The sequence below is a fragment of the Lutzomyia longipalpis genome, chromosome 1, assembly GCF_024334085.1.
Source record: "Lutzomyia longipalpis isolate SR_M1_2022 chromosome 1, ASM2433408v1".
Lineage (NCBI taxonomy): Eukaryota > Metazoa > Arthropoda > Insecta > Diptera > Psychodidae > Lutzomyia > Lutzomyia longipalpis.
Genome location: NC_074707.1, coordinates 16509028 through 16535507, shown reverse-complemented (window position 1 = coordinate 16535507; position 26480 = coordinate 16509028). Strand labels below are relative to the sequence as shown.

Sequence of the window (26480 nt, the reverse complement as noted above, 5' to 3'; positions counted from 1 at the left end):
TAATATTAAGTTAGATGCTTGAAGCTAATGTTTAATTTTTTTATTCAGAAATGAAAACTAATTTTACGCTGACTGAGGTTCCTTAAGAATTCTACTTTTCTCGTGAAAATAAAAAGATTTTATTATTTATTTTATTACATTAATAATTTTCTATTATAATTTAAATCCAAACAATAGACAAATCCAGATAATGTAGCGGCGAGAGTTACAGAATTGCCCTAGTCTTCCCTACAATTTTTAATTTAAAATGTTTTTATTTACAAAATTAGAACCGCAAGATATTTTGCGAAAGAAAGTAACAAATGGTTCGTTATTAATTAAAAGAAATTTAAAAAAAATCCCATAGTGATAAAAACGTTTAAAGCGGAGCATCATTTAATTGCGGTCAAGATAAAATTTATTGTGTGAGTAAAAGTATATTAAAACCAATCATTAGGTGTTCATTAAATAAATCTATAATGGCCAATTCTCGTAAATAATTAGCTGTGATTTTTTTCCAAAAGTTATTGAGTTGTAAAAGTCAGATTTATGTATGTACATAATCTACCTGAGTGAGAGATTCCGATGGAGCATCATCAAGTCAAATGATGTCAAGTGATACAAAAATCCTGTTGTTTAGTCGGCATGATTGATACTAAATTTGGTAAACATTGACTGAGGGCTCGGTGACCATTTATTTGTGTGTCCCTTCTGGAAATTTGATAAGGCAGAGTAATGTTGTTTTTTTTCCTCAGCACCGGAGTTGTAGTCAGGTGTATAGCATTAGGGGCAATGCGACATGGTTGGGCAAATGAGAGAGGTGCAAATGGGTATCATTTGTATAATTTTATGTTAGACGTATTGCTTCGCATGCGCTGAATTTTTGCAATGCGCACGCGAATCCACCGAAAGAATATCGATTCTCAGTGGAGTCGTGAACTCCCCTTTGGGCATTCCGCTGAGATCCATGGACACCGAAAGATTGACGGTGGAGGAGCTTTCAGTGCACTGGTGAAGGAACTTTTTTTCTCTATGGTTGTATAGCTGTGTGTCGACAGAAAAGCTCTCTCTCGCTCTCTTTGCAAAATTCCTCTGCCGCAAAGTTTTCGTGGTTTTGCACTGCGGGTGCAACAAAACGGGCGAAGAGTGAAATTCTTGTGTGGAAGAAAATTTGAAACAAAAAAGAAAAGTTGTGAAGAAAAAATGTGCTGAGAAGAGAGAAGAAAAAAAAAGAGGTGATGTTGGTACCGATGCTATAGATTGCGGAAGAAGGGAGAGCAAGAAGAAGAAAAAAGAAGTAGCAAAATTGCTCAATGGTAGGCAAGTGAGCTTCCATCTACTCTTGGCTGTGACGGAGACGGTAGCAGCAGCATCCAGGCAAAAGGAAATCGATTTCAGTCAGGTGTAGTCTGCGCTAGAAGCCAGTTGAGCTTTTCTTGCTGTAAAATGTTTGCCGTACAGTGAATTTTATATGCTTTGAACATTACCTATCATTATATACATAAAAGTGCTTTTCACTTCAGGTAAGGGGACACATCTCAAGACACATTATATGTGATTGCAATCATTTACCAAATTACTCCCCCATTTTAAAGTGATTTTCCACCCCCTAATACGAAGTGATTTCTCGCGGAAAAAATTTTATTTCTTGTTTTCTCCTTAAAAGCTCTCGGGAAAATCGTTGTCTGTGTTCACACAAAAAAAATTGCTCAAATGGTAAAAATGTTGCTTGTACAGACATTTTTGGGGTTGGCTTGGCAAAATGCTACCCACAGCAGAATTTTGTGTTGCCAATTAAAAGAAGATGAAGAGACGCAGAAAAAACGCAATTTTGCAGCAAATTCTCTCCCAAAGATTTATTTGATTTCTCCCCCATCATTTTACACTCAGCATCGCTTGGTTTGTTTAATTTATATTTACCAAGCTCTGCACCAAATGCCAGAAGAGAGAAAAAATTGTATCACACTGTTTCAGTGAAAATATCTCTCGTTGGGGACCAGAGATAGATTGTTTGTGAAAATTTATGTGCTTATAGTGTTAAACTTTATATAAAAAAAATTTTTCCTTCACACGATGAGCCTTATTTATGATGAAAAGCAACTCACTCTCAATTTTTTTTTCTAAAAATAAAAATTCGGTTTTTTTTGTAAAGATTTTCCCTAAAAAATTTTCATTCTTTTGTACAACGGGGAACGCGCTGTTTTTTGCAGCCGAATTTTTCGGAAGGCGGGACAGTAGCGAGAGCGAAAAATCAATCATGCCCCTTGTGAGGTTTTCTTTGGTGACGTCATGAGCTAGTGATTTTACTTGCAGAGTGCTATTAAATCCGGATACAGACATAACTCATCTATTTGTGCGCGACAGCGATAAAATATTTATACACGAGTTGTTCGCAGGCGTATACTTGCAATTCGTGGAAATTTTCAATTTAGCAAACTTTTGCTATTTTAAGGGAAATGCATGCACGAGTTTTATTAATTTTAAAACTAATGCGCTCGGGAAATATTTCCTCACAGCAAAATAATAATCACGATGATTATTATAAACATTTTAAATTAGTCAAACATCTTGCATATATTTGGCAGGTATCCAATATAAATAAATTTCTTTTTAGACAAAATACAAATTGCCCCCGTCGTTGTCGCGCTGAGTTTTCCATTGTTGTGGGAAAAATGCAGGTTTAGTGGTTACTTGCTCGTGGGATTTTGGGGCGATTTAATTTTGCAGAGCTGGGATGACCCGCCCTAATATTGATATCAAGATTGAACGCCATGACGGTGCTCTTTTGTGTGACTTTTTTTGAGCCATTTTGTGCCTCCTCCGGGTATTACTAATTTATTGGGTGTCAGAGTTCACGGCGCGCGGTATCCCTCGAAAAAAAAAGAGAGAGTGGATATTTAGCGTGAAAATAACAAAATATTGCCACGTAGCCAAACACTTAGGGTGATGACATCTAGACAAGTGGGTGTAGTGTGAAATGAAGGTTGCACCTACGACAGGAAAATTTAGGCTTTGGCACGTTTATAATGCGAAGGAATCACTTTTGCTGTGAAAATTCAATTTCAATCACTCTTAATAATTTTACACAGCAATGCCAGGAAAATGTCAGAGAAAATTGAAGCAAAATTAAGAAAATGCTGTGAGTGATTGTTTAAAATTCCCCCTGAAATGATTTTAATAGCGGAGGTATGTTTTACTGACTGTTGGCATGTTACTTCAGCCAGAAGGCACAGGGTGTGCCGCATTAGGTGGAATTTAGGCCTGTTTCTGCGTGACGCTGTTGCCTTATTTTCTATGACGATGCTGCCTGAATAAATCTTCACAAAAATATCTCAATTAAATTATGTTTCCTATGTGATCCTTATGATGCGTATTGCGTATACCTTATTACGTGATTTGATACGCAAAAGTGTCTACTTTGCCCAAGGGAATAACTTTCCTGCGTATAATTCCATCCACAACAGAATGAAGCACTTTTTTTCTACGTTGAATTTTTTCCCCATAAATGGTAAAACATTATACAGAATATCTTTAAGGGCAGAATTTCATACAATAAAGTTTTGCAAAACAATTTAAATTAATCCCAAACACCACTGGAAGGAGAAAAGGAATTTAGAGGGAAAAACCACTTGGGAATTTTTACCACATAGAACAAGTTCAAAATATTATTTGCCACTTGTTTCAGGAATTATTTGTTTTATTGGGGGAAAAGTTGTGCTGAAATGACCACAACGCCATAAAAACTTTTAATTTTTAATAAAAAACCATGAGTGAGTAGCACGCATAAAATAAAAGGTTTTATTCACTGCAGCACTCAAATAAATTCTATTCTATATATGAAATGATTGCCGTACAGAGATATAAAAATTATATACAAACATTCTTTGTTGAAAGCTAATTTTAATATTCTCTCACAGTACGCTCCAAAAGGTTTCAAATGACCACAATAAAATTTAGAATGATAAATAAACTCTAGAAAGGATGTTATGCAGGCAATAATTAAATTTTAACAAATAATTCTGGATATTGTTTGTCATACTGACTCATAAAATTTATTTAATAATTGATTTTTTTTCATGTTTTGGTGAAAAAAAAAAACTTGTATGTACATCATTCCATTTGAAAAAAAAATCCTCTGATAAAAGCTTTCAGAGCTTTTTCTTGGAAAATGCAAAGTTTTTAAAAACTAATTATTTATTAATATTACCAAGAAGGAATGAGAGGAATATATGCTTTTATTAAATTTTCCTGGAAATTATTGTAGTTTTCTCGGGACTTTTTAAATAATTAAAAGTATACTCTTGAATGAGATCAATAAATTTAATTTATTTGCACTTTAGTACTGCTCCTAAGGGAACCCCCCCCCCCCCCGCCTCGCCACCGGAGGATCCTTTCCTAATAAAGTACAAAGGTTCACAACGGGGTATTAATGTAATCAATTTCAATGAGTTCTGCAGCTTTAACCTCTTGTATTAATGGTTCAAATATTAATTAAAAGCCATATTAATTCCATTTTGGAACGTATTTGGGAATTAGAAGATAATCGGCTCAAATTTTCTGTATAAAATTCATTCATATAGAAAATATTAATGCTATGCACAGCTGTTAACTCGCTTTTATACCATTATATGGCCTTTCTTTTAGCTGAATGAAAGTAAATGGGGATTGTTCTTTGCTTTAATTTGATTATGCGGAATTTTAATAAATCATCCATGAGAAGAAGATTTTAGGCTTAATTTTTCAAGAACTTTTTTTTCTACATTTTTTCTTACAGAACTGAGACATAACTGCAGAACTCTAAATGATAATGGGCACTGGACATTGCTTTTGGGCAATATTTTATTTTGCCTGCCTATGTAGTGCATCTCTGTAAGTCTTTTTTCAACACTTCCAAATTTTATTTGCTGCAAATTGATGGCTATAAATTCGCTTTAAATATAGAGCCAACAATGCCAATATAAATTTCCGTGAACGCGAGAAAAAGGTCTTGGATCAGATTTTAGGGATTGGAAAATACGATGCAAGGATTCGACCATCGGGCATCAATGGAACTGGTGAGTGCTGATTTTTCCACAATTTTCCTTCTTTTATGAGTAGTTTGCTAACTTTTTTTTTTTATCAAAATAGAAAATTAATTTGAAGTACAATTTGCGAGAAAAAAATATATTTGAGTTTAGTCGGAAATGTAACGCGCGGAAGGATAATTTTCTATAAATGTAATTCAGGATGGAATATTATGGATTTCTATGAATGCAATATCGCGGTCGATAAAATGCAGCGCATACAATAGATAAGTGCAAGAAAAGAGAAAAAGCATTCTATCGTTATGTAGTTGAAGGCACTACAAAGCGTGATGGCAGTATATACATATATAAAAAATATATATAATATAAAAAAGTGATGATACTTCACTTTTATCGCACATAAATCCCCATTGTGATTACATATATAGTTTTTCTTTAAAATTTATATTTATATGTAGTAGGATATAATCGTTGGGAAAGGAATGGTTGAATGTAGCTTAGATATTGGAAGGATTAAAGGAGGGGACACATCCAAATAAAAGGCGGTAAATCCATTATAATGCACAAAACTAAATTCATTTACACACACTCCGAATGCTTATTCTCTCTCTCTTTATTTTAACACAATAATTTTTCCACACAAAAGTTAACCAACACAGAATTAATGAAATTATTAACAATACGACTAATCTGGAATTAATTTTCATGCATTTAAGTGCAAACAGGGGGTGGTTTTTATCGTATAAAACTCTATAGAATGTTATATAGGAAAAAGTTCGTTCGCATTTTTTAATTAAATTTGTGCGAATTTAGAGGTTTGGAAAAATGAAAACACACAAATGAAAATGCTTTATCCCTCTTTTGAAATAAACTGTAAAACTACATATTGGCAATTTCACCGTCGGTTTACAAACTCATTTTTTATTGTTACAATTCACGTTTTAAAAATCAATTTAATCCTCACTTTTATCCCATGTATGTATTAAAAGTTTATTCAATTATATTACTGAGTGAGAGAGGAAATAAAATAAATTTTAGAATGAAATGTTTCGCATCAAACTTATGCTTTTGAGATTTATTTCATTTTCATGCAATGAAACTATATATATACTATTATATAATAAAAAAAAGAGTTTTTGGCATAGCCTTAGGCATTAGATGCATATGCGAATTAAATTTGCTTCATGTAGAGTTATTTTATAATGAAAAATATTCTCTATTCAGTACTTTAAAAGAAAGAGCGAAGGGAACTGGATTCTTTGAAGCGTCTTTGGCCATTGTTGTGCAAATATACGAACAAAAGGATCCTTCCTCTGTCTTTTTAAAAAAAAAACTTTATTATACCATTCCCATTTCTCCATTATAATCAAGGGTCTTTTTGTATGAAACATTTTAGGCGGGAAAATAACATATTTTTCTGCCATACTAACTTGGGAAACTCATCATCATCGTGTTGAGGGAACTAGCAAAAAATTAATACTTCATACAATTTATGTTTAAGGAATGCAAACCAAACAAAAAAATTTAAAAAACAAGTTTTATTTTTTTGTTGAAAAAATATTTTATTTTTATTTTAACCATTTTAATTAATTGATTCAAAATAAAACAATCGGAGTCCAGTTCCCTTTTTTATACAACAAAAAAAAGAAGAAAATATCTACAATACAATGGAAAGGTTTTTAGGAAGTCTTATACCTATTGAAAAAAAAGTTATTAATTGGCCTCACAAAAATGTTCCCTCGTGCATAAAATCGCGTCAAAACTCAACACTTCAAGAAAACACTTACACACATAAATGATACACAATCACACAAGAAAATTGAAAAATGATCAGTTAAATAGAAAGAAAATTTGCATAACAGATGGCCCGGCCGTGGTCAGAATCAATCTTTTCGTTCGAAGTATTGCAACCATAAGTGATATTAAGATGGTAAGTTTTTTTCCATGACGTTTCTTAAATGGTACAAATTAAACGGATTTAATGAAAGAGCAAGAAATAATATTATAAATAATGCATTGTTCATTTGTAGAGTTATTTACTAAAAAAATAAATAACATTAAAAATATTAATATTATTCCGGATGATTTTGGAATTTAATAAAGAAAAGGATCTATTTTTTTTTTTAATAACTGAATGGAATGATTAATGCTTTGGTTTTTCTTTCATTTTAATAGATTTTCTTTTTAGTTTTTTTCTCCCAACTTTTTTTTCCCTTTTATTTCTTTTCTTTCTTTTTCATGACATTTTCCGTAATTGAATTTGTATATAAATATTAGGTGATGTTTTTAATTATGAATATATTTAATAATTAAAGAATGATTCACTTCCTTGAAGAAGCACGCATTTTTTATGATTCAAGAAGAGTGAATTATTGTCCTTTTCCTTGTGAATTTATATACACAAAAAAGAAGGAAATAAAAATGGAAATGTAGAAGATTTTTATTAGGAAAAACAAATCGAAAACTTTTAATTCATATTATTTGCTTAGTTTTATTTCGAAAAAAAATCAAGGATTCCTTCAAATTAAAAATTATATTTTCTCCAAAAATAGAAATTAATAATAGATTTATTTTCATTGGATATTAGGTGTTGAGGTTTACATTTCAATTAAAACTGCATTTCCGTTTTAATTTCTCATCAAATAAAAAAAAAAACATTTCTAGAATTTTTTCAGCAAAGCATTCTTCAGTTTGCATTTCCCACAAAGTTTCTTTTCAATTTATTTTTCTAATTTAATTTTAATTGGGATTTATTATATTTCTTTCTTTTATTTTCTTTTGATACGTATTTACATAGGTGACTGAAGGGTTAATTGCAATATATGCAATTTTAAAAGAAATAATAAAAAAACTACGCATTAGTTTCTTTATATATATATATATTTTTAAATTCTATGGTGATTATATATATTTTAATCGTTGAAATGAAAGGCCATTTTTCAAGGATAGGATTGAAGAAGAAAGGAAATTTTATTTTTCGAGGTTGTGTTCAATTGCCAAATTAAAAATAAATATATAACGTTGAAATAAATAAAAAAAAAATTAAGAATAGTTTCTAAAAATAATCCTTATATAGGTCAAAGTAACACAAAAAGCACATCAAGCTCTTGAGAGAAAGAATTTCAATTATATTTAACTTATGAAATTTTCTGAGAATAAAGATAATTGGCGTACACTACTCTCAAAAAGTTTCCGAAAGAGGAACAATTAGGGATATTTTGATTTTCTTGACTATGAATTACATGGCTACGTGCTAGAAATATTATGTTTGTAGCAGCAATTGAAGGAAAAAGAAAAATCAATCTTAGAATTTTTTGAAAAGAAAAAAATAAATTTTGTGAAAGAGAGAGACAGCACATAATTAACACGAGCACAATACACCAACAGACAAATCACAAAGCCAACACAAAATCCAATAAAAAAAATACTCCAAAATCGATTGAATCAAAACCACTGAGCAGAGCACAGAGAATTAATTACAATTTTGTCATTGTCTCGATTTTTCGTCGTTAGATGGTCCGGCAACAGTCCGCGTCAACATTTTCGTTCGAAGTATCTCTAAAATCGATGATGTGACAATGGTAAGTGGATGATGGTTAGAGCGCAGAACGATATCTAACGCAAGAAAAGTTGGTTTTGGTAATACGGTGGGCTGTCGTTACTTCCAATTTTAAGCTGACTTTTTTATCGCTAAGATTTGTTCTGTCCTGAACTATCATTGCGTCGAGACAATCCATATAATACAATAGAATTGCTTGTAGACAGCAACATTTTTTTTTCTTATCCGTAAAACAGTCTTTTTATTACCAAAACTGATGAGCGTAAAACCAGAAAAAATATCACACGAACGACCCGTAGTGTCTCTTTTGAAAAAAGTTTTTCTTAGGTCATGGAATTAATTTAATTGTCCCGTGTCACGTGGGCCATGTTTTATCTTGAGATTTTTCATGGATGTTTGTCGTAATATTATATACTGTGATTTTGAAAAATAAACAATTATTATATCTTCAAAAAATAAATCATTAACTTTCATCTCTTTTTCCTCGTTTTATTTTTCAATTTCAACTATCTTCATTATTTTTTTCCTGAAAATCTTTTAGGATAATTTTTGTTTTTGAAATTTAGTTAGTCAAAATTATTTCTCTAAAAAACTTTTTTATTTCTTCGTGTCTTTTGGATCTCAATGTTTATCAATTTTTTTTTATTTTCAAAAAAAAAACAATATATCTTGTATGTTTGTGCTTTAATTGTTTTTCGAAAAAAGGATTGTAAGAAAATTACTTGTAAAGAAAAACATCACCTTTTGTACAATTCGACATGTATATCTTCTAAGGAGATTTTATTTTGTTATTTATTTCAGTTTAATGGTAAAAAAAAACGTTTTTTTTTATCAAAAATCCCGTGTTGTGTTTCACATTGACAATTTTATGAAAGAAAAACAAGAGAAAAGCTTAGAATACTCACCAAAATTTAAAGAAAAAAAAGACACTCAAAATGCATATAAATATTGGCTATAAAATGTGATATTTTGCACAGTGCTAAAAGTAAATTTTGAATTAAATGAGAAACTGAGAGATCCAGGGACAATAAATTAGTAATATTTTAATTCTTATTTTCAATTATATGATTTTCAATTTGAATTATGTTCCTCCTATAAAACTTATTTTTGTCCATACAAGTGCATATATTTTCTTTTAAGTGAATTTGCGTATAGTTCCTCTTTTTAGAAATTGATAAATTCTAAACGCCTCATGAAGCGAGGAAATTTATTTATTTTTTATTTCTTTTGTATATGGTAAAAATTTGATAATTTGCATGAAATTTTCTTTGGCAGAATCAGATATTTTTACTCTTATTGATTTATGTAATTTTTAATTATTACTTCAATTGGAAAGAATCAAAATTAAATTATTCTAAATTGAATTTTTTGTCAGTTCTTTATTGGATTTTGCTCTTTAAAAAAATTCTTTTAAATTTTTGATTTAAAAAATGGATAAATTTGCGATAATAAGGAAATTTACATGCAGTTTTATTTATTTTTCTAATGTTTTGAGGATATTTCCTTGAATTATTGCAATTGTCTCAAAGAGGAGACTCTCTAATAAAAAAAAAAGGATATTATTTATCGAGTAATTGACATTTATAGCAAGGACTGTCGTGAGTGTCAACATGTTCCTTCGGTCGATCTCTAAAATTGATGATTATAAAATGGTGAGTTTCACTTCCTAACCTCAGCCAGTAACAACAGCCTTGTTGAAAATTAATTGAAAAAATATATCTATATTAATATTATATGAAAAGTAATTATGTAAACAAATTGTGACAAAATGATAAAATTGTATAATGTGATTGACAACACCAATAAACACCTCACGCCACACACACACATACATACAGTAAATAAAACAAGGAAATATAATATATTTACCTTTAATAAATAAATTACATCCATTAATAAATATGATACGTTACGATCATATCACGTTATGCTATATTTCTTCACATTTCTTTGCCAATTAAATAAAATTTATATAAAAATATTCATTTCGGTTTTCAATTGAGACAAGAAAATTTTGAGCGCTATTAAATATATATCAATTCAGATATAAAATTAATTATATTTTCCACTGCAACATCTGACCGAAAGCACCACTCCTCGCTAAAATTGCCGCCATAAATTAATTGTCCGGTGGTTTCAAAAAATCTCATACGGCCAATAAATAAAATTCTTTAAAATGATTTATAAGCCAATTTTTTTATTTTTATTACAATAATAACGTAATAATAAAACAATTAAAATATATTTTTTTAATATTTCCGAAGCGTCACATTCTGAATTAAATTTATATCAATTCCAATTAATTTTCTTTAATTCTAATGCTAATGAAACATTTCAATTGATGTAAAAGAGTTTATTTATTTCTATTAAGTCTATAGTTTTTGAACATGATAAACAATGTCGTTTAAATTTTATAAATCCTCTCCAATTCATATTTTCTCTTCGGAAAAAACTATTGCGTCGAATTTGATAAAAATTGGTGGAATCGTTAAATATTGAGTATTTTCCATTTCAATTTATTTTATCTAATTCATTCAGAGAAATTGACTTGATTGAATACATATAAATTTGAGTAAATATTTAGGTGATAGCAAACGTGGGTGCGGAAAATATTAGAAAAAATTTCAGAAAAAAAAACTAAACAAATATTCAGTTTTGAGTTTTTTTTTTAAAAGTTTTTTGTAGGTCCTCATTAGCTCATTACCTCGTCTCAAAATTTTAGATTTATAGAATATTTTAATTTAAAATCAATTTGTATCTACACATTGTAGAATAATATACGTGATTGAATGTTTCACCCGTTTATGAAAAAAACAAACAAACATAAACCAAGATATAAACCAAAACCTATGATTTCCGAGCCATAAAACCTACATAAAAATAATAATAAATATCAGCACAACACTCAACACTAATAACACAAAAAAACATTTATTATAAACAAAAAGTGCTTTGTGGATTTTTTAGTTTCCATTTAAACATAAAATGTCTATTTGTATTGAACGGTTAAATTAAGTAAATGAATATAATATAAAAAAAAAATCAGAGCAAATATCTGTATTTAATGTTTCTATGTGGGAGATAAATCTTGTTAACAGATTTCATAATTATTTGATTAATATATTATTTTAAAATAAAATGAATTGTTAATCAAATGGTTGGAGTCTGTTATCTATATGCTTGTATGTAATCGATATGTAAAAATTCACATTTGATCACATAAAAAAAAATTTTAAAAATGTACAGAATGATCGTATACGGACATTGAATATGGCAATTGCCTTGCTAAATCAGTGGTTTGTACATAAATTACATAAGTATTTAAAAGAGAAAAAAATGTAATTCGATGTATGTGAGAGAATAAGTTTTTTTTTAATTAGAATTGCAAGAATTCTATCACATTGCAGAAGAGATAATTCTTTATAAATATCAACATAGAATTTATCTAAAATTAAGTAAACAAACTATTAAAAAACAAATATTTTGTTAATTTCATCGTGTTCCTTCGTGTAAAACCTTTTTTGAGAATTTAATTATAAACTCTAGAGAACAATACTACTTATGTGCTAATGTTTGTTCATTTTGTTAACTAAATTAAATGAAAATTTTAATCCTTCTCAGAACTATTTTCTCACATACTTTGTGAAATTCAAGACCCAAAATTTTGACCAATTTCAACATATACATACATAATTTAATTCCCTAATCATATTTGGGACTTTTGGAAGGAGATAGAGCTAAGCCGCTTAATGGTTTATGTCGTGCCTTTTACACCGACAATTTGAGGTTCACGACTAGAATTTTGCATAGTCCCAAGTTTGAAAAGGTCTATAAAATTTAATGGATCTTACCAAGCTAAATTATTACATAAATAATGCTTTTGAATTGAGTTTTTTTTATTTGCTAACATATTTTTCATATAAGGTATTATTTTCCTTTTGGAATCACTTTACTACCAAATCCAATGTTTTATGACCATTTAATACTTCAAATAGAAAGAAGAAAGAAAAAGAAAGGCAGACGAACTTTCACCAAAAGCTTCTGCGTTATTTTTGTTCAATTTCATTTCTTGTAGGCGCTATACAGAAAAAACTTTAACACAATTACATACAAATTCAATGAAAAAAGGGCCCTTAAATTTATAGGGTTACGTACAGGGTTAAAAATTAAAAAAAAAACAACAATTTAATAAAAAAATGTCAAAAAAAGTACAAAATGTTTAAAAAAGAATCATAGCTAAAGGCAAAAATATAATTATATTTTTATTTGCAAATTACCATGTGCAAAATACAAAGGAGAGCTGAGATAAAAATTCCTGGATTTAATTTTTATTTACAAAATAAAATACTTTTTCATAATCGAATAACAAATTGGTAAATATGCCAAAAAAAATTCGATAAAACTTTAATTATTTACAATTTTTAGTTTTTAATTTACATTCAAATGAAAATTTCCTATTATTCCTTTTATTTTATTTTCGATTTAGTACAAAAACAAATTGTTTTCCTATGATTTTTAGTAATATTTGCTTGTAATTTAAAATTCTCTTTTCTTTCAATTAAGCTCTATAAACCAATTTTACGTGTTCTATTTGCATGTGAGATGAAATTGATCGACGCATGGCTGTTTAATGCACTTGGCCCTTTGAAAGCATTTTGTGCAAGTTGCATGGGGCATGATTACATTATGAAATGTTTGATATGAGTGAAGGCAGATAAAAGAGAAATTTTAAAATTAAATCAAAATTTCATATGCAATTCAACATAGCTGAAAATTTTTGGAATGCCATTTAGAATTTCTTTAGATGAGTAATGTTTTGCAAGGATAAATGTAACAATTGTTACTATTCTACAAACCCATTCAGGAATACAGTGTGCAGCTCACATTCAGAGAACAATGGCTCGATGAGAGACTGAAATTCAATGATGTCGGAGGTAAATAATGAGATGTCTTCTTAGATAAAGGAAAAATCAATAAATAATTTTCTTACCTTTTCAGGGCGTCTGAAATATTTAACATTGACCGAAGCGAACAGGGTGTGGATGCCTGATTTGTTCTTTTCTAATGAGAAGGAGGGCCATTTCCACAATATCATTATGCCAAATGTGTACATTCGTATCTTTCCATTTGGATCTGTTCTCTACAGCATACGAATATCATTAACACTAGCATGCCCAATGAATTTGAAATTGTACCCTCTGGATCGTCAAGTTTGCTCACTCCGGATGGCCAGTTGTAAGTACATAGACCAATCAGAAATTTTTGGGGTTCATTTATTGGCATTAAATAAATGACAAACTTTGTGCTTTAGATGGCTGGACTACTGATGATCTTGTGTTCCTTTGGAAGGAAGGTGATCCTGTTCAAGTGGTCAAAAACCTCCATCTTCCTCGTTTCACACTTGAAAAATTTCTTACTGATTACTGCAACAGTAAAACTAATACGGGTAAGTAAATGCGGCTCTTCTATGAATTTAAAACTTTAATCATTAAACCCGCTTCTTCCTTTATTTGCAGGTGAATACAGCTGTCTGAAGGTGGACTTACTGTTCAAACGTGAATTTTCATACTATCTTATACAAATCTACATCCCTTGCTGCATGCTTGTGATTGTATCCTGGGTATCATTTTGGTTGGACCAAGGGGCTGTTCCAGCAAGGGTATCATTAGGTGAGTTACATAGAAAAAGAAATATAAGGAAGGGGTAGGGAAGTTAATCAATTTTAGTAACATAATATCCGGCGCCTCTCTGACCTAGAGAGGAAGTAGAATCCCAAATTAATGATTCACGGAACTCTCATAAAAGGGAAATCCTTAAAAGACGAAGAAAGTTCAAGCAGATTTATTCTTTTGCCTTAATTTTAGCTATCTTTAGTTAATATAAAATTAAATCTTAGGGATAAATTTTGTCATTTATTATTGCTTTTCTTTTCTTAGAACTGCTTTTTCTTAGATTGAGGTTCAATAATATTTAAACAGTTCATATTATTGATTTGTTCAATAGCCGTACAGTATAGAAAACTAAGAGATTTACTTTTCCAAAAAATCTTTTAAAAAGTTTCTAAAAGTATTACGAAAGAAAAAAGAATTTTTACTTTAAGAATACGAATAAGGAAAGAAAGACATTACCAAAATCTTGTAATATTTTTAACAATTCTAAATATTCTAAAATTGTAAGAAAGGAAAAAAACTTTAGCAGAATATATACCCTCTTATTTACAAAATTATTATAGTGTTAAGAAAATAGCTTCAAGATCAGTTCTCGGGCTAAAAATACCAAAAGAGAATGCACGAATAGAAAAATTGTCTGCTTACTCCGTCTCACTGCCTACGTATCTTACGTTATAAGATGAACTCTCTAATTATTTCCCTATTCTTGGTATCATATAAATATCCCCTATAGAGCTTCTATATATCCCTCTAACCTTTATTATCTTCAATTTATCCATGTAATTGATAAATTTAACTAAAAGCCAATAGAATTTATATACTATACGTATCTGTATTAGACAGAATAATTACGTGGATTATATTACAGATTTCGGTTAAGAGAATCGGATCAGATTAATTTATTGAAACTTTGGGAAGTAATTTGCCTTAATTTGTACCTGTAGAGTTTTCATGGCAGTCAATTGGCGTTGGAATAAAATTAATAATGCACCTTTAAAGCTCTAAATCAATCCTCATTTCCCGTTCATTTGTTTGAAAGATTAATATTTTAGGAGCCATTTCAATGTATTATGGGTCTTTCATTTGTTTTAGGCGTAACCACCCTACTCACAATGGCCACTCAAACATCCGGTATCAATGCATCATTACCACCTGTGTCCTATACCAAGGCAATTGATGTGTGGACAGGTGTTTGTCTCACATTTGTCTTTGGAGCTCTACTGGAATTTGCCCTCGTCAACTATGCATCCCGTTCAGGTTTGATAATTTTCAGAATAATGTTGTCTTTTGCACAAATAAAAAAAATTGCTAAAATGTGCAGTATATAAAAAAATTGACTTTGCTTTAATTAAAAAAAAAAATAATTAAAAAGAAAATTATTAAAACTGTTAAAAAATTTAAAGAAAATTGGTGTGAGAATTCAAGTGTTTAAAAATGATTTTCTTTAATGTAAATTTTAAAAACTTTAATTTGCCTCAAAAATTGCTGTAAAAAGATTTACTGCACTAATACAAAAAATATGCTGAATTTTTATAGAATATATAAATATTATTAATTGATGTATTTATTTAAAACATGTACGATTTTTTTTTCTTTTCTCTATGTATTTGGATCCCAACAATTTCTATGTGTGTGTGTCAAAAATGACCTGACTTCCCTCCCCCAAAAAATGTGGACACATAAATTCTTTTTGAATTCATTGTGCATGCACCAATGCGGACCGTGCCGCAGATCTCCATCGGGAAAATATGAAGAAGAAACGACGTGAATTAGAGCAGGCAAGTCTCGATGCAGCATCCGATCTTCTGGATACAGATTCAAATGCAACATTTGCAATGGTGACAACAGAGATATAAAAAATAATTTATTTTTGCTTTGTTGCAATGCATTACTCAAATGTTCTATCTTCCCTCCCCTGCATATATAGAAACCCCTTGTGAGACATCCCGGAGATCCACTTGCACTAGAAAAACTACGACAATGTGAGGTTCACATGCAACCACCGAAGAGACCAAATTGCTGTAGATCGTGGTTATCGAAATTTCCAACAAGGTATATTATGATAAGAACTAAATTTAATGCATAATCTCATCTAATTTCATGCAGTCCTCCCCTCAGTTAGAGAATTTTCATTTCTTTTAATATTTGCCCTTTCCCGTATTCGTCAAGGAGTTCCTCTAAGTCTCGAATGAAAAGAAACTTTTTTAATTTTCTCCTAAATTTAACGTTTTCTGAGCTTTCTTCCGTGAATTATTAAACTTATACGTATAGCTCTAATAGTTTCCAAAGAATACATAAAAAAATAAAGTTCAATGCATAAATATCAAATGCAGCGTTAAAAGTCAAGTTTCAAAATGTCCAAGAAGTTCTTTGAGAAGACTTTGTGAATTTTATATTCATACCATGAAAGTTTAAAGAAAAATTGAAAGCTCCAAGAAAGGTAATTGAAAAGTTTGCAAGTTTTGAGAGGAAAGAAGAGGAAAAAAAGCTCCCAACGAAAACCGGAAGCAAATATGCAAGATTTTGCCCCCAAACTAAGAAACATTTTGTCTCATTTTGCTAAACACACACACCCTCCTCCTCTTTTTGCTTTCATTGCACTGACATTTTTTAATCAATAAATGTATAAATATTTATCCAAGAAACTGTTCTAGATCGAAGAGAATCGATGTTATATCGAGGATAACGTTCCCACTTGTATTCGCGCTGTTCAATTTGGTTTATTGGAGTACATATCTCTTCAGGGAAGAGGAGGAAACTTAGACAAATTTAATTGTCACATTTTATTACCCTGTAATGGACAAGCCGTTTAATGTCGTAATCCTATGGAAATATCACAATTCCCACAAAAGACTAATATCTGCATAATGTGTAACCATCATTTCATAAGGTAAGATTTACATAAAGCATAAAACATACCAAAAACAGGCCAATAAAATGTTCACTTATTTTACTGTCTAATAATTATGTAGTAGGGGTTAAGTTTTATGGTTCTAACCCTTGTTTTAACTTCGGTATACCAACAAGTAATCCCGGATTTTGTCCATATTTGTGATAATTATTTCATAAAAAGGGAATTAAAAAATACATATTTTAATCACTATTAAATTGATTAAATTTTACATTTTTAATCTTTCAATTTATTACGTTTTTTACAATGTTTCCAAAAACCGCAGAAGAGCCATAAAGCTTAACAGACACACATACGAGAGCAATGTTATGCTTTTTAATTAACTGAAAGTGTAATAAAATGATGAAAGTAATTAATATTACATATTTTATTAATTTCAGAAATCATTTGTATTTTTTATTACAACCCGTACCACGAATTTCATTGTAGCAATATTTTATATTTTACTTTGTATATATTACAATTAGGAAGTTCAAAGAAAATGTTCTATGAAAATTTTTTCCTACTTTTTATCCAAAAGAGTTTTTAAAACCAAAAGTTTTATTTGAGCCAATTAAAAAAAAATTACATCTTAAGTAAATTTTATCGATCGAAATCAAGATTAAAATGATCCAATTAATCACAAAAGTGACATAAAATGCAAGTCCTTTATAAGTAGGTCTTTATGTTAAAGAAAATACTGCCCATTAAGAATGAGTGAAAATTTATGCAAAGATTTTTTTCAAAGAATAATTTATCAAAATTTTGCAATTTAAAGAAATTGAGTTGAAATTATTTAATTTTCAATTGTTTTACATTGCCCCTATAAGGGTGGAAATAGGAAACAGAAATTAAAAAAAAATAATATTAAGTAAAATTGTATTGAAATATTGCTATGAATATTTTAGTGAAGAACCAATCGATATAAAAATAGTTAAAAAAAAAGAGGAATGAAATTCAAATATTTATTTAGCATTATGAAGGTTTCTTCTCAATATCAGGTGTGTTCTACGAGATTAATTTATAAGAAAATTAATAGTTTTGTAGAATTAGAACAACGGTGTGTTCCCTTCCTATGAAATCTTTCTGTCCAATTGGTTGTTGTTATTATTTCAATATGCTTATTTATTGCTGTGAAACAGCTGATGAAAATTTTATAAAAATGAAATAATAAGGTTATAAAAAAAACTAATGAAAAAAATCGTGAAATATATAGAAAAAATGTTAGGATTACAAAATAGAAGAAAAAAAAACTAATAAAATTGAAGTCAAAAATAACTGTTAGCAACGTTAGGAAATAGATTTATACAAAAAAAATGTATAATGTTTAAATTTTACAAAAAAAGAATAAATTTTATAAAGTCTGGTTATTTATAAACTATGTTTTATATGATATATTTAGTATTTACGTACATATATTTGATATCAAAATTAAGTCTTCTCAATGAAAAATTTCTTAATTTATTTTTATGATAATTCAAATGATTTTTTAAAGCAATTCTTTCCCTTTAATTTTGTTCATAAATTTTAGTTTAACGTTAAAAGCTGCACTTTCAATACAGGGTTTGCTAATAAAACTGTCGTTGTATATATAATTAATGAAAAATATGTGACAAACATATACAATCACACAATGTCTATATTCATAGTTTAATGATAAAAAAAAGTATACACGCAGTTATCATTGTTACAACTTTACTACATGTTTCATCGTTCATTTACTTAATCTTATGACACTGCTAACTAACTTTTAGGAAGATCTTTCAATTTTTGAAAACATGAAAGTCATCAACATTGGTTTCTAACTACCAGCCACGCTGATGTGTACGATTTGTAATAAGAAGAAGAGCCTAAAAACAAAAATTTAAGAATTTGTTGTTCCAAAAAAAAAATATTTTGATTTTTTTCAATTTAATTTTATAAATGTTATAAAAATATATTGAAAAAAGAGTATAAGCAGAACAAAAGAATTTCTTTTAAAATAAATTAACCTATTTAGCACATTCAGTGAGGCTGCTACTTAAATATAAAAAATACGAGGTAAATTGTCGCTTCGCTCCAATTTACCTCGTAAAAAATATAAATGAACTATTGCATAGTCTCTGCAGCAAAATTTTTAATGGTTATGTTAGATAAATGATGAACAAAATTAGTTTTATATAGGTATGTACATACATAATATGAAATACGAGTGCTTGTGATTAACATCTGTTTTATTAATTTATTATTTAATTAAAGGTAGGCAACCTCTCTAGAATGATATAAATGAGTTCATTACAAAATAGTCTTTCATATGCTTTCTGTTTTGCATTGTATACAGCCTAAAAGACAGATAAAATAAATCATTAACTACGGAGTATTATTTGAAAAGGGAATCTATTTCATTTTACCACCTACGAAGATAATTTTATCATAGACAAAAACAAATGGCGATACAAAGATGGCGAATAAGAGGAAAAAAAGTTACTTTTATGCATTGAAATACAAAAGGAAGTGAAATAAAAAGTTTATCTGTAAAACGAGGAGTGCATTAAATGCAAAATCAATTACAAGAATAGATTGTGAATGAATTAACATAGCAACGTTTTTAATGTTTATATTTAAATAAAAGAAAAGTTAAGAAAAAAAAACAATTTTTGCTCATTGAGTTGAGAGTCTTTTCTCAATTTATTCGTCTTGGAAGGAAAAAGGTAATGCGGAACATTCTTTAGCAGCTTAATGGATGTAAAAAAGGGAAAAGAATATATGAATGAGGACTAGAACAAAATACAAAGAAAAGATTAGTAGAGCGACGTTTTAAATTAAAGAAAAATAATTTTGATGAAGTGATTGAAATAGTTTTCTTTTGAATTAGAACAACAAAAGAACATAAAATTTAGGTAAGATAATAAAAAAATATTTACAATCCCCATAACATGAAAGAGAGACAATGATTTGTAATTGAAAAATGTATGAAAAATATTTTATGAAGCGAAATAATAAGTAAATTGATTTATTGATATAAATTTTAAAGTAGTCTTCCTGTTTCACAATAATTTAATAATTTTTCTTTAATGACTAATTTCTCGTTGTTTCTCGTATCCAATCCATATATTCGGATACTCTGGTATAGACTCCTGGATAGCCAGGTTCGCCGCATTTGTTTCCAAAGCTCACAATACCCAATTGCGTCCAGCGTGAATCAACTTTCATCATCAATGGACCTAAGAAGAAGGAAATAAACAGAGAATTTAAATTTTTAGCAAAGAATCTTGAGATTTTTTTTACTGTTTGCTATTTTCTTCCCGATAATTAATTTTCTTCTTTTCCTACTAATTTTCTTCCATTTTAAAAAAGAAACCTACCTCCAGAATCTCCTTGACACGCATCAACTCCACCTTCGGAATATCCTGCACATAAGAAATTCTCCGTAATTGGTTGAAAATAGGCTCGATTGCAGTCTTCATTGCGCCATAGTGGGAGATTTGCTTGTCGTTGTGTTGTGGATTCTTTTCCACCATAATACGTTGTCCCCCAACCAACCACTGTTCCTCTTCTGCCTGAAATATGCAATTTACACGATTTCCTTATTATTTCAAGAACTTTTGCCAATTAGATATTTTTTTTTAGGATTATAATAGTTTTAAATCATTCATACCTGCAAGACGATCAGGTGCAGGAAGACTTCTTGTTGGTAAGCAAACTGGTATGACGTATTTAGACTTTCTAACAGGTTTATCGAGCACTATTACGGCTATATCATTGTAGAAGCCCACACGGGAAAATCTAGGATGTGCACGTACTTCCTTAACTTTGAATGTCACTGGAGCGGATGGTTCATCATCCGTTGATAGATCCACGTCTCCAAGTCTCACGGTGAATTGACGAGGAGCAAAACTAAAACAAATTGCAAAATAAAATTAGAAAAAATATAAAAATCTCTTTGAAAATCTTACGGTCTCTGGCGGGAATCTCTTGTACAGTGAGCAGCGGTGAGAACGTATTTGGTACCAATTAGAGAGCCCCCACACCAAAATTCAGTCCTCTTTGGTCCATGAAGAAATATTGCAGCCATCCATGGCCATTCCCCATTTGGTGATCTGCCATTAAAAAGAATTTAATTAATTCATTGAAAATTTAAATACAAAAGACGTTAGCAAAAAATACTTTTTTGGTGGAGAAAGTTCTTATTTTGAGAAAATGTGGAATACTTTTGGGTAAATAAATTTTCATACCGTCTAGTTAATGAATTAAAAAGTTAAAAAAAAAATCAGAGAAAATGTTTACATGAGTGTTAAATTGTTAATGAAGGAAATTCAGAAAAACATTCTCACAAGAAAGTAAAGCACCACTTCTTGTCCAGGCTTTTCCAATTTTCCTTTTAAGAAATAATTACGGAAAATTCCAATTTTTGAGAAAATAGTAATTTCCCCTTCTCTTCTATTGCTTTCAATTTTAGGAAATGTACTATATACTGTGCGTGTACATATTTAAAGAGAAAACTTACTCAACACCACCAACAATTCGTCCTGTAGTATATTCTTGTTGTCCACAATCATTAGGATCAATAATATGTCCTATGGAGTTGTCATCCGCATCGAGAGCATTGGATTCCCCTCCTTGACCAGATGGCACTGTGAAGACGGGAATCAATGGCCTGGATGTTGTTGTTGTGTACGATGCCACAGGCTTGATGACAAGACTCTGGGCTGTTGTTGTTTCCGGTCTTGGTTTTATGGGATACTGAACAGGACGCTGCGTTGTTAGCACCGTGGATTCTCTCGTTGGGCAACATACACCCGGTACGAAGAGACTTTTGAAGCACAAAGAATCCCTCAAGTGCCCCAAATCAAGGAGCAAACTAGGGCAGCTACTAAGATCCTGACACTTCCCCGGGGAGCCATCAGGAGTACGACAACGATGCTCACTATCCTTGGATTGAACACTCGTTGCGGGTTCTCTGATATCTTTCGCCGAAGCTTTTCTCTTGTCTTTGGTGGTGGTGGAATTATCATGGCTCTTCGTTGAGGTGTTCTGGCCTAAATTTATATTGCCCATTTGCTTTATAAGTGGCTCTATTGTGTTCGTGATATTTTTCCCAAGTACATTGGAAGTGAGAGTGAGAATTGCACTGGGTACGTTGTCTGTCGACGATGACCCGCTTGTGTGAATGATGGGGGCTGATTCACCTCGAGTCATATTCACCAAGTATTGCCCAACTGTATTTAGGGCACCGAGTGTTTCGGAAATTCTCGAAAATGCCACAGGAGACAATCCTCGCTCCTGTGTGTCCTGTCTTCGAATTCTCGTGACCTTTGTTGGATCCTGATACGACTGTACTGGCATATTTGGTATCCTGTAGTATTCCACAGGGTACCCCATTCTGTCCACCTCACTTAATCGTCTGCTTGTGAGAAAAGTATACTGACTGTGGTGTGGGTGGTGATCCGACTGATGTGTATAGAATGGCTGTAAATTAAAACCTTCTTGAGAACATAAACTAGAATTCGATGATTTTGCATTTATATCCTCTAACATTTACACACCATTTTCATTGGAGTACATCCGACTTGATTTCTGTGTATGTTGGCCTAAGGTAAATTCTACTAATGTTACTATGGCACCTGTTAATAATAACAATAATAACATAAAATTACCAAAAGAATATCCTGAATAATTTTTATATTTTATTGTTCAATTTCTTCATAAAAAATTAATGTTGTGTGATATGTCAAAGATTTAAAGCGATATATTTAGTCCTTGAGGTAGCATGTTTATATTGCATTAAATAAAGTTCTTTACGAGCAATGATGATTTTATGAATGCTATGTCAATATGGAAAACGTGAATGAATTCTCAAGAGACAAATCTGGGTAACAGTTGTGTGAAAAATAACAGCATCATGAATATTTTAGTGAAATTACATTTTCCAAGGAAATACTGATTTTTATTAAACAATTAAAAAAGAATATGAGGCCTATTTTCAGGTAAATTAAAATTCGGAAAACTCCAAAAAATTAAAAAAAAAAGTACCCGATTATTCTTTTTAATCATTACAATATCAGTTTATTTTTTATTATTTTTTATTAAGTTATTGTAAAACTGGCGCAAAGTAGTAAATTTAAATGAGACAAAGTCTATCCAGTGAGCTCCAGAAAAGTCAATTTTTTCAAAGAAAAACTCCATTTTCTCGTAAAATCTTCCTAATAATATTTTTCTCGCAAATGTATTTTTTTAGGAACAAAGCTCAATAATATTCAAATCCTTGAGTTTAGCCTCTGGAATTTCCAATTTATATAAGTATTGGAATTTTTATTTTATTATCTTTTCAATACGCCTACAATATGACTTTCATTCATAACCAACTGAAGGCTTAATGATCTCTTGATTGTCATTAAAATCTACCATTCAATGTCGCATTCATTGATTGGTAAACAATGCGTTTTGTTAAATAAACAAATATAAATGTTTCAATTGACTGCGATCATAACAATGATACTGTTTTTAAGCTCATGATTTAATGATTTAATTTAAGGGGGTTCTCACAGTTGAATGAAATTACGCATTTTACTTTATAATTTTCGTACAATGTTGCATGATTTCCGTGGTATTAATATCTTTATTTATTTATTCGTTTTTCAAACTTTCCAGAGAAAAGCTTTTTCTGCAATATTGAAAATCTTTTTGAGAAATCGAGAAAAACTTGTTGAAAAATTAAGGAAAATTGCTGAGAACATGGATCAAGTACTAAAGAAAATCACGTGGAAATCTAAATAAAAACAAAGATTGCGTACACATGAGCAGCTGAGAACCCCTCAAACTTGACTTCTTTTATGCGCTATTTCACTTACAGCAACATAGTAAAACAAATGGCTATATTAACATTAACCTTAACCTCAGCATTTTGTCGTATTTTCACAGATTAATCCACGTTGAAAAGGTTGAAGAGTTTTTTTTTTCTTGTAAGAAAGCACTCAAGGTCATTACTTTCTAAGAGCCTCAGATACCATCAAACTTTATAACTTTCATGATTATCTTGTTTTGAAGATTTATTTGGTTTTGTAACATCATCCGCTTGGGCGGCAGTGGTGCGACTCTCAACATCACTTTTAATTAGCGATGTCTCGATTTATTTGCCAGATTATTTAAGCACTTTTTTGTTTTCAGAGAGAACCAGAAAAGGATTTTTTCACGTCTTTCTTTTTTCATTTCACCGGCAAAAACGAAATTGGCATATTATGACTCAACCGGATTCATTTCACTCACAAAAGCTACACAACACTCCGCGCCTAAAGAGCGATGTGTCTGATGGTGTGTTGAAAATTAGAGGAAAACATTATTTTGCTATGTATGTGTCCGTAGTTCAAAGTCGCATAAATCACTTTCACCACAAAGTGATTACGATTCGCTTGGGTTTTTTTGTATACCTACATACATACATATGTACATGAGATTTCATAAAAGCACCGAGAAGAATTTAATCTTTTTCCTTTTTAATTGTCTCGTAATTTCTCATTACTTTTTTTTTCTTACTCTTGAATCAATGAGATATGTATAGTGTGTGTACATATATGGATGAACTTTCATTGAGGAGTGGCAGAAAAGTTGTGTTTTTCCTACTTCCACTCAAGGTCACGAGTCAAGGCTGTACTCTCGCTGGTACGATCTTTCATTTCCAATAAATATTTCCAGTTCATCGGAGCAAATTTGATATAGAAATAAATTGAAAGTTGTGAATGGAAAGATTTTCTTGTGTAGTGCGCGCATTTCGTTGCATATGTATGTATACAAAACCGCATTTTATGGAGTAATATTAATGCCATGGCGTTGGAGATTATCATAACCGATTTGCGTGCATTTGAAAAACGTGAAATCTTGTGTTCGATATTTATCATCGAATATAACGTAATCGATCGTGGTTCACACTGTGCGCGTCTATCGCGGAGTGTTGATGACTCTTTCAGCTGATGAGCTCTCTGTTGGGGCTAAATGAGATCCCCGCATATACCTGCAAAGTATAATGTGGATTCCTCATGCGACTATAGCAGAAGTGTGAAATATGTAGTAAAAATCATAATACATAAATAATAAATACTTGATGCACGAAACCTGTTTCTTAAAAGTGAAATTGCTTTCCATGCCGTCATGTCTTTGTTTATTGGCGCCGAACTCTGTGTGTTGGCGGGTTAATGTCTTGTTGGACCTCCTGTGAGTTGCTTACATAGCAGAAAAAATATAGGTAGCAAAACTAAATTGGCTTCATAGATCGTTTTTTTTTCTTCTTTCTTTCAATTTCTTGTATGAAGAACCGAAAATTAATCAAACAAAAGAACTCTCTTATGGCGAAACGAAAAGGAACGTGAAATTGCGGAAAAAAAGAGTTGAATGCCGTGAAATGAAAGCGAAATTGAATGGGTAAAAAAAAAAAGATCAAGAGATGACAGTTGGTACAATTTTTGTATATAATAAAGAAAAAGAAAATATGCATTAAGTGAAACTGTGCCACCACAAGAGACTTTTGTGAATTGTCGCTTTGTAATAATTGCGACACTTTCATCTTGAAAAATAAAGCAATGTGGAAGGTTCCAACATTGGATCATTTTTTTTCTTTCTTTTTCACACCGTTTTTGCTTTCCTTTTTAGAAATTGATTCTTTTTTCACACACAACCCAGTGAAAATGCAAATAATTTGCCATTTTGATAAATGAAATTCACCCGAAAAAAAGAAGACATCACAGTGCTTTATGATAATCATTATCTCGGGAAATTTTTACATACAAATAAAATTGATAAATATTTTAAAACTTTTTCCCCCTTACAAGGCGGGAAATGTAAGAGGTATTTTATTTAAATTTTCTTTTTGTATTTAATGCGTAAAAGAAAGTCACCACACAGTACATTTTGTTATTTTGCATGTGAAAATTTGCTGTTTTTTCATTTTCTTAATTTAATACAAAATAAAATCACTTTTCACAAATTTTCCTCTTACCAAAAGTAATTATTATCCAAGTTTTTGACATTTTTTAAGGTATTTTTTTAAACCACTCACAATCACCTAAAGACAAATAAAATTGCCAAAATAATTTCTAACAATTTTTGTAAAAAAAATCTTTTTTATCGAAAAAAGAAAAGTCAATTCGCAGAAAAGCATTTCCTAAATGCTACAAACTTTCTCACACACTACCCTAGCAATGCAATTGAGTACATGTTGTATGTCTTTTATATTCCACTCGCAATTGTATGGTAAACACGGCGCGACCTCAGGAGGAGCGATCTTCACGTCTTCAGCTGAGAAACAATACTAATTTCAGAAATCTCTGCGCGAGATGGATGAGTGAAGAGCTCCCCATACGGCAAGATAGGCAAATTGCCATACCAAG

At 30.5% G+C, this 26480-nt stretch overlaps 2 protein-coding genes across 21 annotated transcripts; one reads left to right on the top strand and one right to left on the bottom strand.

The window, feature by feature from the left end:
* Positions 1 to 909: 909 nt before the first annotated feature.
* LOC129793333 (glutamate-gated chloride channel) lies at positions 910 to 20126 on the top strand. 19 transcript variants are annotated; one of them, XM_055833225.1, is made up of 13 exons: positions 910 to 1381; positions 4754 to 4848; positions 4921 to 5033; positions 6866 to 6933; positions 13427 to 13496; positions 13561 to 13797; positions 13874 to 14008; positions 14079 to 14231; positions 15324 to 15488; positions 15963 to 16069; positions 16159 to 16283; positions 16874 to 17121; positions 17523 to 20126. In XM_055833225.1, exons 2-12 carry the CDS (start codon positions 4781 to 4783, stop codon positions 16992 to 16994), a joined length of 1362 nt encoding a protein of 453 aa, XP_055689200.1. In that variant the 5' UTR covers positions 910 to 1381; positions 4754 to 4780; the 3' UTR covers positions 16995 to 17121; positions 17523 to 20126. The 19 variants fall into 19 exon arrangements, with proteins under 19 accessions (XP_055689200.1, XP_055689304.1, XP_055689248.1 ...); XM_055833329.1 differs by having other exon boundaries at positions 910 to 1502; positions 15963 to 16009; positions 16886 to 17121; XM_055833273.1 differs by having other exon boundaries at positions 910 to 1502; positions 16886 to 17121.
* Positions 20083 to 26403, bottom strand: LOC129793324 (proclotting enzyme). 2 transcript variants are annotated; one of them, XM_055833193.1, is made up of 7 exons: positions 26090 to 26403; positions 22647 to 22724; positions 21608 to 22583; positions 21057 to 21200; positions 20759 to 20997; positions 20466 to 20660; positions 20083 to 20324 (listed from the first exon to the last, which is right to left on the bottom strand). In XM_055833193.1, exons 1-7 carry the CDS (start codon positions 26118 to 26120, stop codon positions 20179 to 20181), a joined length of 1809 nt encoding a protein of 602 aa, XP_055689168.1. In that variant the 5' UTR covers positions 26121 to 26403; the 3' UTR covers positions 20083 to 20178. The 2 variants fall into 2 exon arrangements, with proteins under 2 accessions (XP_055689168.1, XP_055689175.1); XM_055833200.1 differs by lacking the exon at positions 26090 to 26403 and having other exon boundaries at positions 21608 to 22569; positions 22647 to 22716.
* Positions 26404 to 26480: the final 77 nt, after the last annotated feature.

Excerpts from the sequence above, each read along its gene's own strand:
- LOC129793324 (XM_055833193.1), bottom strand. The coding sequence starts at position 26,120 with ATGTCAAAAACTTGGATAATAATTACTTTTG. Across the intron at positions 20,998-21,056 it reads AGAGATTCCCGCCAGAGACC|TTTTGCTCCTCGTCAATTCA; the intron begins GTAAGATTTTCA and ends AATTTGTTTTAG. Across the intron at positions 20,661-20,758 it reads TGCACCTGATCGTCTTGCAG|GCAGAAGAGGAACAGTGGTT; the intron begins GTATGAATGATT and ends TGCATATTTCAG.
- LOC129793333 (XM_055833225.1), top strand. The coding sequence starts at position 4,781 with ATGATAATGGGCACTGGACATTGCTTTTGGGCAATATTTTATTTTGCC. Across the intron at positions 4,849-4,920 it reads TGCCTATGTAGTGCATCTCT|AGCCAACAATGCCAATATAA; the intron begins GTAAGTCTTTTT and ends CTTTAAATATAG. Across the intron at positions 13,497-13,560 it reads GAAATTCAATGATGTCGGAG|GGCGTCTGAAATATTTAACA; the intron begins GTAAATAATGAG and ends TTACCTTTTCAG.